The 20355-nt window shown below is 33.2% G+C and overlaps 1 protein-coding gene across 2 annotated transcripts in view; it reads right to left on the reverse strand.

Moving 5' to 3' along the window:
• COL21A1 (collagen type XXI alpha 1 chain) overlaps positions 1 to 20355 on the reverse strand; it is a 198612-nt gene that overhangs the window by 9315 nt on the left and 168942 nt on the right. For both annotated transcript variants that reach the window (XM_081295392.1, XM_081295391.1), the window contains 7 exons: positions 14016 to 14060; positions 11905 to 11958; positions 9714 to 9767; positions 6626 to 6679; positions 4913 to 4984; positions 3142 to 3177; positions 344 to 388 (listed from right to left, as the gene is read on the reverse strand). In XM_081295392.1, coding sequence (XP_081151518.1) covers positions 344 to 388; positions 3142 to 3177; positions 4913 to 4984; positions 6626 to 6679; positions 9714 to 9767; positions 11905 to 11958; positions 14016 to 14060 — 360 coding nt within the window. The remainder of the gene's footprint in view (positions 1 to 343; positions 389 to 3141; positions 3178 to 4912; positions 4985 to 6625; positions 6680 to 9713; positions 9768 to 11904; positions 11959 to 14015; positions 14061 to 20355) is intronic.

Raw genomic sequence — 20355 nt, forward strand, 5'->3', positions numbered from 1 at the left:
GGAGATATGGCCATTGTTCTGCCAGCAGCCTCTGGTCAGTAACAGGATTACCCAAAGAAACAGGTGAAATTTTCTACTTTTAGTCAATAATTTAGCCAGAGTTTGGTGGGGGGGAACACTATAAGCCAAAGTTCACAGCCACTACTGTTATCAGGATTAGAAAATGAAAATATACAACAAAATCATTATTACCAGTACCACCCAGCAGTTCCATCCTTCTATGCTTAAAGTGTGTTACATCTATGCTTGCCTCACTCATTATTACTTCAAACTAAACTTCTCTCAGCATGGCCCAGTTACGTGGCTCTTTATTTCATTTTTTGTGAAAGAAAAACAAAAATACCTGTTGCCCAGGAATCCCTTGTCTTCCAGTTTCTCCTTTCTGTCCCTTTAAAATTTAATAAACATTAATGATTAGTTTATACATATGATATGATCACATCTGCAATATGTTATACATTATCCTGAAGTCTCAAAGAAATATCACAAAAGCAGTGATACAAATATGTATAAATTAATAGGAAAGTTGGTTAATCAGAGAAAAAAAAGAAGTGAGAAGCAGTCAATCTAAAGCTAATGGTTAAATGGATAGAGACTGGAACAAACTACTGATTTCGAGGGAACATGTAAATAATTTCAAATAAAGATTGTACAAGAAAATGGTTGTTTAGTTTTTGTTTTGTATTGGGGATTGAACTTAGGGCCTTGCACATAATAGGCAAGAACTCTATCATCCACAGAGCATGAGAAGAGTTTTAAAATCCAATGGATGTTAACATTTTAATAACTTCAATGACAAACATATACTTAGTTTTAACTACTTTTAAATTTTTCTTTAAAAATTAAAAATGTACTATTATATTTTAGTAAGACAACATTTGAAAAAAAATCTTTAAAGCAGGACAAACAAAAGAAAACTTAAAAAGCTAAAACCACATTTCTCTATTAAATAAATATTTTTGATATCAAAATAAGACATTATGCCAGATTCAAGCACTACAACCCTACATTAGACAAAATAATTAATAGTTTCCTTTTTTTGTGTGGTGGGGGGTACTGGGGATTAAACTCAGAGGCACTTGACCACTGAGCCATATTCCCAGCTCTATTTTGTATTTTATTTAGAGACAGGTTCTCACTGAGTTGCTTTGCACCTTGTTTTTGCTGAGGCTGGCTTTGAACTGGAAATGCTCCTGCCTCAGCCTCCAGAACTGCTGGGATTACCGGTGTACAGCCCCACACCTGGCTAATTAGTAGTTTCTAAGAAGATTAATGACTAATAATATAACAATGAATGATATAGTGACTAAAATTTTAAATCATTCTTGCCTATCGACATTAATTTCCTTATATAAGTGAATTCCCAATATTTATTGAGGAGCACCTATTTGTTGGCATGTAGGGACAGTGAAACAAAGGTGTCACAAATGTGTGGTGAGAAGGTAGGCACTTACATCAAGAATGAGAAAAATAGTGCCTGATAAGTATACAATATATAGTTAAATATCTGGGCTGGGAATTTAGGAAGGGACATTTGAGAAGGGAGGGAACGTGACTCACCCTTGAGTACAACCTGGAAGGATAAGTGAGAGGCAGCCATTTAAGGAAAGGAGTGAAGAGTGAGATTGAGAGATAAGGCAAAGGGCAGAGCAAGCAGCTCCTTTTGGTTAAAGCAGCTGAGCAAGAATAGATAATAGGGGGCAGAGAGACAAGAAGAAAAAAAAAAAAAACCTTTGCAAAATAAGATTCCATCAAACCAGGAGGAACTTTATGGGATAGACTATCTTTAATGTGTGGGGCACTGTTAAAGGATTCCTAAGCAGGTGCATGATGTAGGTACTGCATGTTGATGAAAGTACAGGAGGAAGAGTGTCCATGGGGCTCAAGAGAGCATGTAGGAAAACATCACAGTAACCCAGGACCCCCAACAAGAAATCATTAGGACAGTGGGGACAGAAAAAAGGGACCACATTCAAGGGGTAGTTCATAGCTGATTGAATGACTGAATGTGAAAAGAGAGAAAGAAGGTTGGGGGTCAATCTACAACGTTTTTGTGAGGGTGAGGAGGTGGTTGTGTGGTGGTACCAACTACTGTGACAAAGTATAAGGAGCAGGAAGTGGTTGATGGGGAAAGACAACAAATTTAATTTTGTACAAGTTGAATTTGGGGCATCCAAATGTAATACCAAGAAGGCCACTGGAACATGCAGGTCTGGAACCCAGAGACACTAAAAATTTACCTCACTACAAATTTTAAGGTTAACTTAAGGTAATTATAATAATACTTGAAGATTTTTCAGTTAAAAAAATAAACTGGGAAAATCCCTGAATTTTGTCATGCCACTCTACAAGATTTCATACATGTTATGAAGAATAAATTTATGAGAAAAGACTATTAAGACTATGAATTTAACAGACTGTAAAGATTATTACTTCAATTTGAAATTTCTTCCTATGTCTCCATGATTTTATATTTGTGAACTGTTTCAAAATTTTTTAAGTATCATTTTTAAAATTTATAAAATTTAAAAAACAATAGATACAATTTATGTCAGAAAAATATATCATTGACTCAGCTAAGGGCTTCCTATTCATGTGTCTTTCTTCAGTTAATGAAATTAAAAAAAAAAAAACACTCTACAGTGACTTATGTTAATTAAGGTGGAACTATCCTTGTCTTCTAAAGTAGAAGCAGGGCTCTTCTTTGCCTTTGTTGCCAGGATACCTAAAACTGAATGTTTTTCTAAAGTGCCTGGTTTTCTTAAGTGTAATATCATTTTCTAGTATAATTCTCCCTCCACATAAATGCTTGAACATACTTTCTAACTTGGTACTAGTGGTTTCTCATCAAAATTTTTTGCCATATAGTATGCACACTATGAATATCTAAATCAATTGGTGTCAGAAGCACATAATAAAAGCTGTCTTTATCTTGTTGAATCATTTTGTTCTTAAGTTTTCTACCAGAACAAATTTAGATGTTGTCTGAGAAACTCAGTAGCAAAAGGAGAAAGATAGGATTGAACAATCAGAAATCGATGGTGAAACAGGAAGAAACTGTAAAACCTTTAAAAGAATTTAACAGGACAAAGTCCTCATTTTATCACTATGCCAAAAACAAACAAAAATAAAGCAACATACCTGACTGCCTTTTTCTCCTTGATTTCCTTTGTCCCCCTGCAAAAAAAAAGCAGTTAATGTATCTTATAATCTAGCACATTTTATATCTTTTAAAATGAGCATGTTTTTCTTTAGCAAATTCCAATAGTGCTTTCATATACAGAAGCTAACTCCGGATCCAATTATTTTGGGAGACAGTAAAACCATCCTATGCTAAAATTATATTTTGGAAGAACACTCTTGTTCTCCTACGTTATTTTACCAGGAAGAACATTTCTCTATATTGTTCATAGTTTGAGGTTAAACAAAATAACAGAAGAGGGCTTATTTTGACAAACATTGTTTTATAAAATCAAACTGAAAATCTTCCATTAAACTAATAGTAGCCACAAGTTTATAGGAAACAATGACAAAGTGAAACACGCTGCTGTTTAAATGATATTTTAGAAAACAAGTACTTCAAATGGGCTTTTGAAGGAAAATTCATATTCCATAATAATAAGTTTCACAATTTCTCAACTAGAAGGGAAATGAGAGACCGATTGGTACAATGCCCTCATCTCATAGATATGAAACTGCTATCAGGAAAGGTAAGTAATTGACCCAAGTTGAAGGGACACTGTTTCCAAATTTTGTTTCTACCTCATCATCCTATTTAATCAGAGTTGAGAGTTTACAAAAAAAAAAAAAAGATTTTCTTTTTAATGACACATTTTTGAATAAGAAAATTTCTCTCAAGTCCAAACATACATTCCCCAAAGATTTATTTAACATACACTAACATTTAATGAGGGGTCAACGCTGTCTTAGCAAAGGATGCCTTCTGCCCATTGGAACAGAAAGGTCAAGAAGCGTGTGTCATAATCTAGAGGCAAAGTAGATTATACAAAAGGGAGACCAAAATGAAATGGTAGAAAACTGAAATCACCAGGGAGATGGAGACATATGTAAGGGTTTGTGTCTTTCCAGAATAACAATATATTTACTTTTAATCTGAAATACTGAATTTTCATGAGCATGAACTCCTTTGGCACATGCTGAATCGTTGCTGAATGCCTTCCCCAAAATAATGGTGTTTAGACAGATTCATGATTCAGAATTCCTTTACTTGACCAAAATGAGAGAAAGAGGGAGAGGAGTGGGAGGACACTTAGTGTAACTGTTGCACCTCATCAAAACATTTAAAATGAGAGAGATGATTTGTTTTTTAAACCCTTTACAATAATTTTCAGTGAAACTCTATGTAACAGAGTTATAAACAGGAACTTCATGGTCAAATATTGTAGTGCTAATTTTTACCCTCTCAGAATTCTGTCCCAGTTTTGGTAAGAATGGTGTTCACATTTTGGTAAGAATGGCACATGTTTGTTTTTTTTGTTTATGTGTTTGTTTTATAGTGCTGGGGAATTGAACCCATGGCTTCGTGTATGCGAGGCAAGCACTCTACCAACTGAACTATATCCCCAGCCCAATAGTGCCAGATGTTGAATAAAAGCAAATTCCTGGGTCATTTGAATTGACTGCAAAAAAAAAATCTCAAATTTTTAATGGTATGTTTATATTTTCTAATTTGCATGCTTCTTCTCAGGTCTTCATATCGGAGATAATGCCCTTACAGGGGAGAGATGCCAAAGCTACTAAGCATGGGACTGAACACATTCCACACAGACCAGAGATGGAAGGAGGCATCTCATTACAAACACAATCAGCCCTGTATACCAATTTTATGAGAGGAAAACTTAAATGAATGTGACTAAATAAAAGAGATGTATAAATCCTAAACAATGCATACCGTTTTTCCTTGAATTCCTGGTAGGCCCGTGTATCCAGGTTCCCCTGGGAGACCCCTCGCTCCTGGTTCTCCCTAGGAAACAGAAATTCTGTGACTATCACAGATCTGCTTGTGAAAAACACCACTGCTTTTATCTCTTCGCAACATTTCAAATTTAAGATACACAGTTAAAAAATGGGTGGACAGACTTATTACCACAGAAATTGTAAAGAATGAAAAGTTTATTGGCATCCCAATAAAATTTTCTGTATATTTCCTATCTTTGCCAGTTGAAAAATTGATAGCATTCATATTTTAAAATTTTGTAAATATGTGGTATTTATATTATACTTCATAACAATAACAATGAACTAAACAATAATTTAATAAAAATAATAAACAGGTATTTTTGTTACTATAAGTTTACTATAACCTTCTTCTAGTCTTTAAGATTGCTTTTTCTCATATTGCTACTTAAAAAGAAACTTTTTTGTTACAAATCAAATAAACAAGAAGTTATTGAAAAGTTCATTACCCACTATTTTTACTTCATTATTTTTTGTCTCATTCCAACTCACTACATATAGTTTAGCTAACAAAATGTGCTCACTAAATATGCATAATTTTATGTCTTTTAACCTTCAAACATATTAGTATTATGAAGCTGTTTATGTTACATTACATACTTTTAAAATGTTTTCGATTACAGAAGAATATTCAACTTTCTTAATTTACTATTTTATTTAATAAAATTCATACTATTTGCATTATAGTTTTAATGGTTTTTATTTTATATTGTTGGGGCAAACATTCTTGTACATAAATTTATGCAAGTTTATATTTTGTTCTTTATAGATATGGAATGTTATTGTCTTAGAAATAAATTCATGAACTGTTTTCGGTACAGGAAATATTATATATGAGTTAACTCAATTTCTCCATTCCCCATCATCCTGTAGAGATTTTCCTTTCTGAAATAAGGATTTGTAAAAAAAAAATTGACAATATTTAAAATATGTGTGTGAGAAGACATGATCCTGAACATGCTTCATGAGGTTTTGTTTTGTCATTAGTCTCAAACTATCACTTTACTATGGTTCACTCTCTTATGAAAACAAAGTTCTCTCTCTCTCTCTCTCTCTCTCTCTCTCTCTCTCTCTCTGTGTGTGTGTGTGTGTGTGTGTGTTTGTGTGTCTGTCTGTCTCTATTGGTGCTGGTATAGAATCCAGAGCCTCACACATGCAAGACAAGGGCTCTACCACTGAGCTACATCCCCAGGCCCTAAGTTGTATTCTCTTTGCTCATTGTGTCTACTCCTGGGACATTAAATATTGCTCTAGATTTTTAAAGACTGAAGAATTTTAAATTCTATTGAAATAAACATAAATCATTTGGCTTGAAGAAAATGAAAGCATTTGTGAGAGTCAACCACTTAAGAAAGTTGCATTCTTTGGATTAGAAAAGTATATTCTCATTAGGGTATAACATATCATTTCTAGAAAAAAAAATAAGCCTAAGTTTATTTCATGTCTTTATTACCCAAGGATACAGTATCTAAAAAATAAAAATGAAATCCTATATTGGCCATTTCCTTTCATGTATATTAATTTTGTAATATAGGTAATTCTTAAATTCAAGTACATTTTTAAGTGATAAAAATGATAATCTTCTTAATTAATAAATGGAGTGTATAATTTCTTTGAAAATATTCCAAATGCATCAAACAACAATTACCTTGAGCCCAGAAGGTCCAGGTATCCCTTGAAGTCCAGGCTCACCTTTGCTTCCCTATCAATGCATCAAAAACATTTGAATTAAAAAAAAAGCATAGTCACAATAATCTGATACAGACACTTAAAAGAATATATTTAAAATAAGCTTTATATTTTCAGCTTTCCAATTGCTTGAAACAGATGCTATAAATTAAGAGAAACTCATTTATTAAGAGAAATTCATTTAAGCAAATTACTGAGCCTACATATTTATAAGGTTGTTTAGAAGCAAGTGTTAAAGCTGGTAGCTCCAAGTATAGGGTAAGAGAAGAAAATCTTTAGCTGAGTCTCCACACCTCACAGGTGGGAGCCATGAACTTCAACAGCATCTCCTGGGATGAGAATCCTAATCCTTGTCTTGTTTCTCTTTTTCAGTAGGACTCACCTTCAATATGCAACTGAAGAAAAGAAACGTAGCTTCAAATATGCAATGGGTGTTTTTTTGTTTCAAGAAATATGAATCAGAAAATGTTTAGTTTCTTTTTGAGGATTCTGATGAAGTCCTAACAGATGAAAATTTGGAAAGCAAGACCAAATTGACAGAGCAAAGGTATAATATAGGAAAAGAGAACAGTGAGAGAGAGAAAAAAACAAAACAAAATACAAATCTGCTGGCTAATAAGGTGAGATTGTCAAATATAGTTATGGTTTTCAAACACTTGGATACCCAAAATCACAAGCCCATGTGTGACAAAAGCTCCTAATTAAACAGGTTAGTGTGACCTCTAACAGGGGAAGGAATGATCACTCAGCACCAACTTGGGTTCACTAATAAGTAAAGAAAACTTACAACTTTTAAAATGTTTTCTAGACAACTCATGGTAAGAAACACATGAATGTATTATTTGGATTTAATTTAGGCATTTAAGCGTAATATTATGGAACCATAAAACAATGGTTTCTTAAAATTTCTAATTTTACAGATAATTAGTTAAAATTCACAGAGGTCGACAAGACTTGTCCAAAGTTACAAGATTTGATTATGCCAATATATCTTAATATAATTTATTTAATGTTAAAAAACTTAAGTATATACTAGTATGGAAAAGTAGGCTAATAAGTATTAATGAATATTTTTAAAAGAGGAATTGTAATCTGAATTGGAAGATTTCTGAAGATCAACTAGAGTGTCAGCCTCATCCATACACTATTTAATAGTGTTTTTGTCACAGTCTAGCTAGAACTTCTACCAATGCTACTGAAGGTTCAGAATTGATAAACAGTTGATAAAATTCTCAGTAATATGCTAATATACAATTCAGTTAACTGAGCTAAATCCAGCCAAACACATGTTTTTGAAATAAAGTTCTACCAGAACACAGTCATATTCCAAACTCATTCATTTCTATATTGCCCATGGATGCTACATATTTCAACAGCAAAACTGAGTCACTGCAATAGAGACAAGATGACCCTCAAAGCCAAAAATATTAAATATCTTGTTCTTTGCAAAAGTGTTTTCAATACTTGAGCTAGGAGATTATATGAAGAGAAGTTGAAATGTTTCATTGAAAATACTAGTAGGTATAATTTTAACATCTTTGTCTTTAACAAAATAATTGCATAAGTGCAAGACGAGGGAAAACAACTATTAGAAAATCATGTAAAAATAAACAAATGTGAGCAAACAGCTACTTGCTAACCCAGCTAATTGCCTATAGATCCAGCATTTACTCAAATAGTGGATGCTAAAATAAAAGCATTGTTCTAAAGTCTTTTTATAGAAAATCCTGCAGGTTTTACAGACCTTCGGCTCAGTGTGAGCCAATAGTGTAATGCAGCCAGTAAAAAGATGATGAAATGTCAGGCTGCAATCTTAAGAATTAGGGCATTCAGAAGACAATGGGAGAGACCACAGCGATCCAGTTATTAAGAGGTATTAAACTACTCTATATCCTCCTTACCTATATAGAACTTCTACTTAGCCAGCCCATTCATTCAGGGTTTTATACTAATTCTGACATCTATAGCTGCTAGGACTCATGATACTCAAAACATCCACAGGATTCACCACAAATAAAAGAGGAGCTACTTTTCTCGTATCATTGGACTCTCATAACATTTCAATATTTCCTTTTTCTTTAAATATTTTAGAAATTAAAAATAGACTAGATTTAGATCATCTCCTTATCTGGTATGCCAGGGTCTTTTCCCCTGGAACCTTGTCTGGCCAAAGGCTTCCAAAACAGCTACTTCATCACTTCTTTTTGGAAAGTTATCTTCAAATCTATTCACTAAACAGTTGGGGATGGTTTCCTGAGTTTAGCCAGAAAAAAACTTAGTTTATTCTTGGTCTTATGTATACAGCTTTTTTGTCCCACCTTAGAACTTCTAGACAATATGGAAGGCATAGTTAACAAGCATTTCGTTGACAAAACTGGCAGTTACAAGTTCACACAGAGGTTGGTAAACTGTCCACAAACTAAATCCAAAACAAAGGGGGAAATAGGTCTCTTAACACAAGACTCTATATGTACAGATTGGTCAAACTGTTTCATTAAAGAGTTCCAGTTTTATCTTAAGGATAATCTAATCTGATGTTCTAAATGTATTTGTTAAGCTTACCTTACTTTAAAAAAAATCTGAAAGATAAAATGTTATCGTAACCACAGGAATAAGGGAGTATGTGTTTGAACAAAATTTATTAAAAATCCATATGCATCCCAATAAATAAAAATATCAAAAAGAAGACTAGAAAACTGATAAGAGCCTTGCTCAGTCATAACTATGAATGCTCTTGGGGTTGGTGCCTTTATCTCCAAGCTCCAATAAGCTCTAAGCATTCCTCAATGCTCCCTAAAACACCTAAAAGGAAGCAGAAACCAACTGATGAGGGACCCTGCCCCATCTCCAGGTTAAGCCTGACCTGATTTATTTTAGCCTGTTTCAAATGCTGAGCTTTTTTCTTAGGTTTCATTCTTACAAGTGAGTGTTTGTAGAATTAAAACCACATTCATAATAGAATCAACATAGTTAAAATTGTTACTAACGTTATAAATGGTCACTGTGATCCCATAAACTCTCAATCTTATGACCCTCATCATACCTACCTTCAATCCTGGTGTGCCAGGCTGACCTGGTGAGCCACTGCTTCCCATCAAGCCCTACATTTTAAAGAGGGAATTTCAAAAGTGATTTAGAGAAAAATACTTTAAAATAGTAAATGCATTTCCACATTACACATTCTCATAATTAATCCACTAAATCCTAATGTAGTACCTTCAAACAAAAAATTAAAAAATCAAACCGCAAGACAGAATGAAGGCTAGCAGAGCCCTTACAATGCTGATGTCCAAAAGACCAAAAAAGAGCAAAGAAATCTTTATGTGAGGAAATGTTTATTTTTTCAAACTGTTCAATTTATCATGATGGCTAAGAAGTAGTTTTCTTCATAGGTATCATCTCAATCAACATTGCTTAAAACTTCTATTATCCTGAACAATATTTTAAGAGAATTATAATGTAATATATTTTCTGACTATAATAATCTTTCCTCAAGTTACAAAATTGCCACATTTTTATGTAACCATTTGGTTCAAAACAAGACAATGATAACTACTTTGTCAAGTAGGACCTTACTTAATTTAGAGTCTACTTTACTATTATATAGAAAGTATATGATAACACACACACAAATATATACACACACACATACATACACACTATAAATAGGTATACATGCATCCACACATACACACATTTGGCAAAGGAAACGTGATGTGGAAAAAATTTCAAATATTAGAAAGCATAATTTCAGTATGTTCATAATAAAAACACCATGACACTACAATGCTTTGCTGTCAACTTACAATGTTATTGCCACTACAAAACATGAAATTTGCTAGTTCATAGCAAGTGTGCCAAATATTAGAAATGTTATACATAGCTATTCTTGAGGTCAATGGACACTAGTCAATTCCTCCATTTTTCTAGATAGTTTTTTACTAATAACTAAATTTAATTGATTATTTTAATATATAACCTGGTAGTGATGGGTGAAAGTAGAGGAAGACGTATTATATTTTGAAGGAAAGACACTTCTTTAAGTCTTCTTAAAATTTGAATGCACACTTAATAGACATTTTCCTTATTTACTGTAGCATGCAAAATTCACCAAATCTTTCATTCACTAAGTCAAATGTCTGGTTTTTAATTTATATATTTTTTTATAATTTAAAGTCATCAATTTCAAATGCGAAAATGATCTGTTTTACTTGAATAAAAAGCTATTAGAGGCAGTTTGTATCATAAATTAAAGATCAATATCATGTCTAGCAATAAACTTACAATTTCTCTGGATTCTTGCATACATAATAGAATTTTCATAATTTTCAATATAAAACTCATGTTTCTTATATTCCTGAAAATTCTAAAACAATTTCTTCACTGGTTTAGAAACCTTTGCATATGACCTCTTCTTTCATTAATTTTTTAATATATTATTAAAAATGAAAAAAGAACATTCATTGAGTTTTATACTTTTTCATGATTCTTAGTACTCTTTTTGGGGGGAGCGGGGGTTACCAAGGATTGAACTCAGAGGCACTTGAACACTAAGCCACATCTCCAACCCTGTTTTGTATTTTATTTAGAGACAGGGTCTCACTGAGTTGCTTAGTGCCTCGCTTTTGCTAAAGCTGGCTTTGAACTTGCAATCCTCCTGCCTCAGTCTCCCAAGTCGCTGGGATTACAGGTATGTGCCACTGTGCCCAGCTAGTATTATTTTTTAATGAATACCTAGCACATTTGTTTTCTGATTTTTCTACAGTAAGGGTCCTGATATTTGTTTTTTAATTAAATGATGTGTATGTGTGTGTGTGTGTGTGTGTGTGTGTGTGTGTGTGTGTTTTATTTTTTGTTTGTTTGTTTGTTTTTTACTGGGATTCTCTGTCACATCCTAAGATTTTTATTTTATTTTGAGGTGGTGTCTCACTAAGTTTCCCTGGCTGGCATCAAACTTACAATCATCCTGTATCAACCTCCCAGGTTGCTAGGATTACAAGCAAGCATTACCAATCCTGACTTTGACCTTAAAGTGACCAACTCTTTGAGAGTCTAAAGAAATCTTGACACCTCAAGAAAAATGGTAATCTATAATATTTTAAATACAAATGGATGGAATTTGTGGACTTAAAAAATCTCATTGTTGTATCTTATCTAGTTTCATGAACTCCAAAATATAAACTCCTGGTACTTAGTAACAACATTTTAAACACCATCATGATAACAATTTTGACCTACTGGTATCCCTGGAGCTCCTTTTTTTCCTAGTGGTCCTGGAGGTCCAATTTCTCCCTAAAAATCAAATACAGACTATATTTTAAACCTTGTGTATCAATAATTTATTCTCAGAAATTTTCTACCAAAGCACTACAAAATGAAAATTCAATATTAGTCATTCTAATTTGATACTATAGCCAGGTAAAGCAGAAATACCAGGGATTTAACACCTTAGAGACCTGGGGCTAGATTCTGCATAATTGCTGTCTTATAATATCATTGTGAAATTTGGAGTGACACTTGCCATTCTACCAAAGGCAGACCTAGTAGCTGACAGTTGGTAAGGTGAGACAAGAAAAACAATCAAGTGAAAATTTTCTTATCTTAGAGTGTAAGTGCTATGATAGTGAATGAAAATTATTTTAAGAAAAACAAGGATTATAAAAATAACAGGATTTAGATTTCAACTTTTGGTATTGTGACCGACTAGACACTGAGGGACTCTCTAAATTCAGACCTCCAAGAGAGAGTGCTTGTCTTCTAAGCAGTTAGGGAACTATTCAAATATCTCTGATGTTAATAAAATATATGGTTGAAGCTATATTTGGTAAGGATTTGGAACTATGAAGAAATCATGCCAAAGGTAGAGATGTATAACACAAAAGGATGAGTGGTTGAGGTGCATGCTCAACTATTGGGAAACAATGTGAGCCAGATATGGGGAGGAAATAGAAATCTCAATAGCCATGACAACCTTGAAATTTCAAAATGGACTAAAATGCTATCTGAGGCTACCAGGTGACAGCACCCCATTTCCCAGCAAGGCTGACAGGACTCCCTCCAGATAAAAATAAAGCAATGAGCTCACAATCAACAGTAAAGAAACAGGGGACAGTAAGTCACACAACCTAGAGGGAATAACAAACCAAATATAAATATTAGAATTTAAAACTACATATGAGATCTTTAAAAATTAAAAAATATAATCATGAAAAACTATCAGGACTGAAAATATAATGAGACTATCAAGAACAAAAAGATATGGTTTGAAAAATTAGAGCTCCTACAAGTTAAAAATACGATTGCTTCTAAATTTAAAAAAAAAAAAATGTTGGTTTTAAAAAGATTCAACTCAGTAAAGGAAAAATAGGTAAAGTAAAACACATATTCAGAAACATTCAACCAGAACACAAGACAAAATTAGAAGAATGAAAATTGAAGGTGGTATTAAGAGATAGAGTATAAAATAAGAAGGAATAAGATATTTCAGAGGGCTGGGACTGTAGCTCAGTAGCAGAGCACTTGCCTAGCATGTGTGAGGTACTGGCTTCGATCCTCAGCACCACATAAAAATAAACAAATAAATAAAGGTATTGTGTCCATCTCCAACTACAAAAATAAAAAATAAAATTTAAAAAGATATTCCAGAAATAGAGAACAGAGAGAATAGAGGTAATATGAAGATAACAGCTGAATTTTTCAAGAATTAAAAGAAATTATTTCATAAAGCCAGGAAGAAAACTGAATTCCCAGCAGGATGAATATAGAGAAGTCCACTTGTAGAGAGTTTCATAACACTAAAAATAAATAAAATACCTTGAAAGAATCCAAAAGGAAGGAATAGATCATTTACAAAAGAATGAGAGTTAAAATGATAGCAAATTTTTATGGTGTTAATTAACAATGGAGATCAGGAGACAATGGAAGGAAAACCTCAATTTATTAAAAAAAAATAATAGTCAACTTTGGGTTGAAATACTATACAAATTTATCTCTCAAAACTAAGTAAAAAAAGGAAATTTATACTTAAATAAAAGCTGAAAAGTTTACTTCCAAGATATTTTTGCATAGGAACAGCTAAAGACACAGTTCAGGAAGAATAAAATTATCCCAAAAATGTTGTCTTAAAGCACAAGATAGAGAAGTAATCAAGTAAACAACACACATATGGGTAAATCCAAATTAATATTATCTATATACATCACAAAAGAGCTTCTGAAATGACATAATATTTGAATTGCTGGCTGTTGTCATAAATGTTGTAAATATATATTCTGTGTGAAGGCAAGCATCGCCTCTTCAGTCTTAATAAGCAGATCCAGGACCACTCCTTCCAAATCATTAATACTTGCCTTTTGGCCCATTAATCCTTGGTTTCCAGGAAATCCTGGGATTCCCTAAAAAAAAAAAAAAAAAAAAAAAAAAAAAAGCAGATTTTAATTTAAAAATTACAGACTGCATCAATAAAGAAGAATCAGTCATAATTGAAATTTTATGTAACTTGCAAGCATGTGTATCTGTAAAATATGTATAAATATGTAAATTTGTAAATAATGCATAATTGAAAACTTTTATCATCCATATTACAGTATAAAAGTGTTATCTGCAATAATCCAATTTTGGATAAGAAAAAATTTATGTGATTCAGCATTAGGTGAATATCTACTAATGGTTAAACCTTGAAATAAACACTTTTAGAAAGAAAAAAACTGCAAGGAATTAAATCTTGGTTCTTCTTTCAGACCAACACAAACGATAAAAAGGAAATTTCATTTGAACACATCTTAATTATTTATAATAGTTAATGCAAGAAACACTGTCAATAGATAGGAGTTCAGATTCAGTACAACAGTTCTCAAGGCTCTCCCATCTCAGCCTTAAAAATTAATGAAATAAAATTATTTCCTCCAACCTGAGTCTCAAAACACCCATAGTAAGCTCTCCTTATGATCCCTGCTGGTGCAATCATGAAGTCTCTGCACCAGTTTGCAGACAGAAAGAAAGAAGCACAAAGAATTATTTTATATGGCTCAGCCTAAAAGTACAAGTTCTCTAGCAAGATTCAAAGGATAATAATGTTACGTATATAAAGATGGATTTAGCATATTTATTAGTGGGAAAGCAATCATTAAGTCTTTCAGTGCATTTACTCAAAATGACTATTTGTCACACAAAACAAAGATGATATTATAATCAATTTTCTTTTCTCATTCACTTCTCTTAGCTCCTTTCCTGATGACACTCCAGTTGAAATGATTCACATTTATTTTTATAAATACATATTGACTCTCTGGCAGAATAGGAAAATTAAATGACAAGGAATTTAGAACCCATTAAAATGTCTTTGAAAAACCTCTGCATCATCAAAGCTTTCAAAGAACAGCAGCACTCTCCAATAATTGAGGACAGGTGGAGAGTCACCAGTATCCATATGATCAACTACTTCTACATGGAGAGTCTGCCATTATTTTGCTTTTTTTCACATCTTGAGTTTTTGAATGGAATACTGACCCATGTTTAGCCGTAACTGTAATGCAAGGTACAAGCACATAATTCTAGTTTTAGAATCTGAACTTGGAATTCAGGTAAATTCCTTTCACAATCTGATGCTCTTCATCTCAATTTATTTTCCATTTCACTACACCCTCAACTGAGAACAAAAGTTGTATCTCAGTAATGTTTATCAATAGGGGCTCAAAATATTATTGACAAAACAAATCTTTATAAACATACTAGAGAATAAAAAATGTAAATTGAAATTTTAAACATTAGGAAGCATGAATACATTATGTCCCCAAAGCTTTTTAAAACATAAAATAAAAATAAATCATTGAGTTTTAAGGAAAACAGATGGAAATGAATTCAGTTATTCTAAGACAGAAAATGCATATTTTTTATACAATCAATTATCAAAAACATGGTTCAAAATAAGGCCACGATTGGTTGAGAAGCCACTCTTCCCAAATACACATACATAACACACCCACACATGTAAATTTACTGTAAGCTTAGACGATGTTCTGAATTGAATTAAAAATCTGTCTGTAAAATATTATCAGGAGCAAAGTGACTATATGCTGTTCTACACTGGAAAATAAGTGCAATTGCTTCAATGAGATGTCCCCTGACCCCAGAATCCCTAAAGGGGACATACAGTTGTCCATGATACTGTCAGACATGACCAGCTGAATTCCTTGCCACCTACAGTACTTTACTACTTAGGATTACCATCACTATTCAGATATCTGTGCCCTTACACCATCTATGATATTAATAGTGATTACTTATATATAACACCTATATATAACCTGACTCTACTGCTGATTCTGCATCCAAAGTCAGTCTCTTCACATCTATGAGGAACTATAGTTATGCCCAAGTATCCAAGAACAGTACCCTGACTTCCACCTGCCAGGAGCTCTTGAGAACCCATTTCCCTACAGTTCTTTCCAGGGATTTGACACTATATGTATAAAATATTATATATTAAAACAATGTAAAGATTATTTAAGCAAATTTTGGCAAAACTAATATAAGAAAGAGAAGTAGAATATTGCTGAGAGAGAGTTTCAGGAGAACTGAAATTATTTAGAGCTATATTAGTTAATAAAACTCTCCAAGGTAATATTTTCCTGGGTTCCAAATATGTGTACTGAAATATACAAGACTTTGCCAGATTTATATTACCAGAAATATCATTTAAAACCAGTTCGTTAATCCAAAAGTATTTAGTGACAATTACTTCATAGACCAAATGTTTTTCCAAGAAAACTATTTTATATTTTACTTTCAGCCTGTGTGGTTTTGGGTCCAGACAACTGTGAAAATGTTTAAGTATAGAAAAAAACAAGTATTTTATTTGGTAAGAAAAAATGGACATGTTTCCTCCATTACTCTGATTGCAGTCTGGGTTTGAAGAAGAGCAGAAAGTCAACTGGAAAATCTGCATATTGCTGTGGTGAAAGAATGTTGACAAGAGAACATTTCTAGAAGCTTCTCTGTAACCATTTAAACCATTACTATGTACCAAATAAGTTATTGAGAATAGAAACATGTATTTTAGAACAGGCTGTCCTCTATTTTCTAGAAGCTGTTTTTATAATGAAGATAATGTGTCCACTATGGATTACTTAGAAAAGACAAAATATCAGATGATACTTTCTCTCATGCAATGATGTATTTACCTTATCCCTGATATTGAACCATCTTAGATCAAACTTGCTTTAAATAATGTAATATTTTCAATCCAGTAAAACAGATATAATCCATTGATGGTATTTAGCTTTTCTACACACTGGTAGAGATACTTAATATTGCAGTTATCAAAACATTAGAAACATATTGCATGTTTTATTCTTTGCATCAAGAAGTGATTGATTCATTACTAAGGAGCCAATAAAGGAAAAGGACATATGTTGCAAGCCTCATTCTAGTTAGATGAAAAGATTAGAAATGATTATTAATAAAGTGTATAGTAGGAAAGAATGAAGCAGTTAAGTGTGTAGATGCTGGACTCAGTCAACCCATTTCCTAGTGGCTGCTGGACCCCAGCTAAGTGACACTTCACTTAGCTGTCATGTCTCGGCAACCCCATTTTATACATGGGGAAAACAACAGAATTTACCACATAGGGCTGGTATATTCTCTCAGTTAACTTTTCACAGGTAAAGTCCTAGCTCAGTGCTGGCACTAGAATGAACCAATTTTATAACTGTCTTCATAGCTCCTCCCTAACCTTTAAAAATTGTGAAATAAATGAGGTCAATTCTTTCCCATGTCTCAAAATTTTGTTCTCCATTTTAAAAAATATATATTTAGTTGTAGATGGACACACTTCCTTTATTTTTGTTTATTTTAGTTTTATGTGGTGATGGTGATCGAACCCAGGGCCTCACACATGCTCTACATGTGCTCTACTACTGAGCTACAACCCTAGCCCCCTCTTTCTCCATTTTGAGGGTAACTCTGTGTGTGTGTGTGTGTGTGTGTGTGTGTGTGTGTGTGTGTGTGTATGTGACCTTTCCACTTTGCCTTTCCCACTCTCCTTTTCCAAGGTTTCCATTGTACACAGATGACTTCCCACCCTCCTTTTCCAAGGTTTCCATAGTACACAGACGACTCTGGCAATCTACCATTTTCCACTAGGGGGCGCCAACAAGCCAACATTGCTCAGCACTGTTTTGCCTTTTTATGTGTGGGTGACTTTGATTATAGAATACTACTGCAATGATTTCTGCTTTGTAAATATTTAATAATTTCATCACCACTTGTTCAGAAGAATATAATTGATATTTTTGAAATATGTGTGTAGTTGAGCCACACAGTAATTTTCAATTCCTTTATTTCCACAGTAATTGACAGAACATTATGAATGATACACAACAGATTGCTCTGTGGTAAGATAACTATAAAGAGAAGCAACTCACAATCACAGTTGCCAGACCTAAAAGAAACCAACATACAAGTACTTGCAATAAACCCTTAATAAAGAGATTGCTGGTTTTACTACTCCCACATTATGCTCTAGTTAAGGGGGTGGGGGAATAATCTGGATGAATTTACTCCAGTCCATAGGTCAGGACCCACATAGAACTGGCCCCAAATTGTCAACATTTTGAGGCTACTTATGTTTATATACACCATAAAGTGTCACCAATTTGACATTATATGTTGTAGGAAGAGGCCAAGGATATCATAGGAAGGAAAGGCTATTTGTATTTTGTAAAGTTACTTCCAGTTTTGGCATGACTCTTCCACACCTAAAGGCAGTTCTACAATTTTTAAATACCAAGAAGATAGTCTAAACAATGCTACTGTTACATAACTGTTATTGTTAAGGTCAAGACAAAAAATACAAATGTTCCCTAACCTAAAATAATGTATCTAAAAACCCAGAGAAAGCAAAGAACCACCCACAAAGGAAAGGACAGGATTAAGAGCCTGGTGGATAGTGCATGCACTGCCACATCATGGGAAAATCATGTCACTGTCCCAAGCCCAAAAAGTCAACAAAAATCACCTGCCTCTTTGTGTCAGTCAGTAAAAGGAAATACATGCGAAAAACATCAATGAGTTACAAGGAACATGTACAAGGAGACCAACAAAACACTGAAAATTGATACCATTTTGAAAGAAAATAATTCCAAATAATATCAGAACTGTTGTAAAATGGGCTCACCCTTCTGAAACCTGAAAAAGACAGTTCACAATTTTGAAAAAACAAATCACAGAGAGCTTTTCACTAAGATGAAAACCAAAAATGGATTTTTCAGAGGCCTTTATAGCTGACTCAATTGTGGAACAGCAGTTACACACTATTTTCCTGAAAAATCTAAAAACTGTACTAATTATTTAAAATCTCCAATAAGATAGACATTATCAAACACAAAATACTTTAAAACACCAAATGAAGGGTGAAGGTAGTTTGATGAAGAAAATAAACTAATGGATGAATTTTAACCTTAATTTATACAGTAAAAAGTGAATGTATAAATTTTTGAAAATTAGATATAATTTTTATATCTTCTGGGCATTTTTACTTATAACCTCACATTATCAAGTATATTTGTTATTCCATTCAAATCCTTGCACTGCTTAATTGTTTGAGTCCATAGTGGATTTTATTATGTTTATGTAGTAGATAGTCCCATCTTCCTATTGAAAAATAAGATAGACTAACGAGCACTAACTAGAACTAGAAAGGTTAAAAGAAAATGGAAATTACACTAATTTTCTGCTGATCCATTTAAAAAAAAAACAAAACCCTACATTTGGTGACTTAAAAACACACAATTTACTGTCTTACAATTGTATGAGTCAGAAGTTGAAGGAGTCAGCAGGGCTGTGCTACCTTCTGGAGTCTGTAGGCAAGAGGCAGTCTAGTTTCCTGACCACTCTGGCTATTGGTATAAATCAATTCCTTACAGTTGTGGGGTCAAGGACCCCACTTCTTGTTGTCTATAAGCTGAGGGCCATTCCCAGCTTACAGAGGCTGCCATACCCCCTTATACTTATGGCCCCACTGCTCCATCTTCAAAGTCCGCAATGGGGCATCAAGTTCTTCTCAAGTCACATCTTTTTGACACATTCCTCTTCTGCATTTTTCCAGTTTTAATAATTTATGATTAGATTGGATCTACTCAGACAAACCAGGAAAATATCCCCTCTCTCAAGGTCATTCATGTTAATAACATCTGCAAAATCCTTTTCCACATAAGGCAACATATTTACAAGTTCCAAAGATTATGATGTGCATATCTTTTTGCAGGAGAGGAGAGGGTGCCATTATTTTGCCTACCACAAAAATGTCTAATATCAAAGGGTCAGATGGTTTCTATGCAATTTAAACTCTCTTAAAAAGATGGAAGATAATCTAAACTCAAATTATGAGGCTACTAATACTAAAACCACTAAAAAAAAGAATACCTCCAAGAGAAATCTACAAATCGATTTGTTAATATAAATGCAAATGGATTCACCATAACATGTAAATCATATAATACTAATTAGACCAATCAAGACCAAGTAGGGTTTGTTTCAAAATATAAGGAGAGTTCGACATCAAGAAATAAATCCAATATCACTGTCCCTCACCCTGCACTTCCCCCCTCCTTTGTATGTCGTGTTCATGTACTTATATGTAACAATTCCCATCAGTATGTACAACTATAATGCACCAATAAAAAATGTGGG

This window comes from Spermophilus citellus (genome assembly GCF_964194105.1).
Source record: "Spermophilus citellus genome assembly, chromosome: 5".
Taxonomy (NCBI): Eukaryota; Metazoa; Chordata; class Mammalia; order Rodentia; family Sciuridae; genus Spermophilus; species Spermophilus citellus.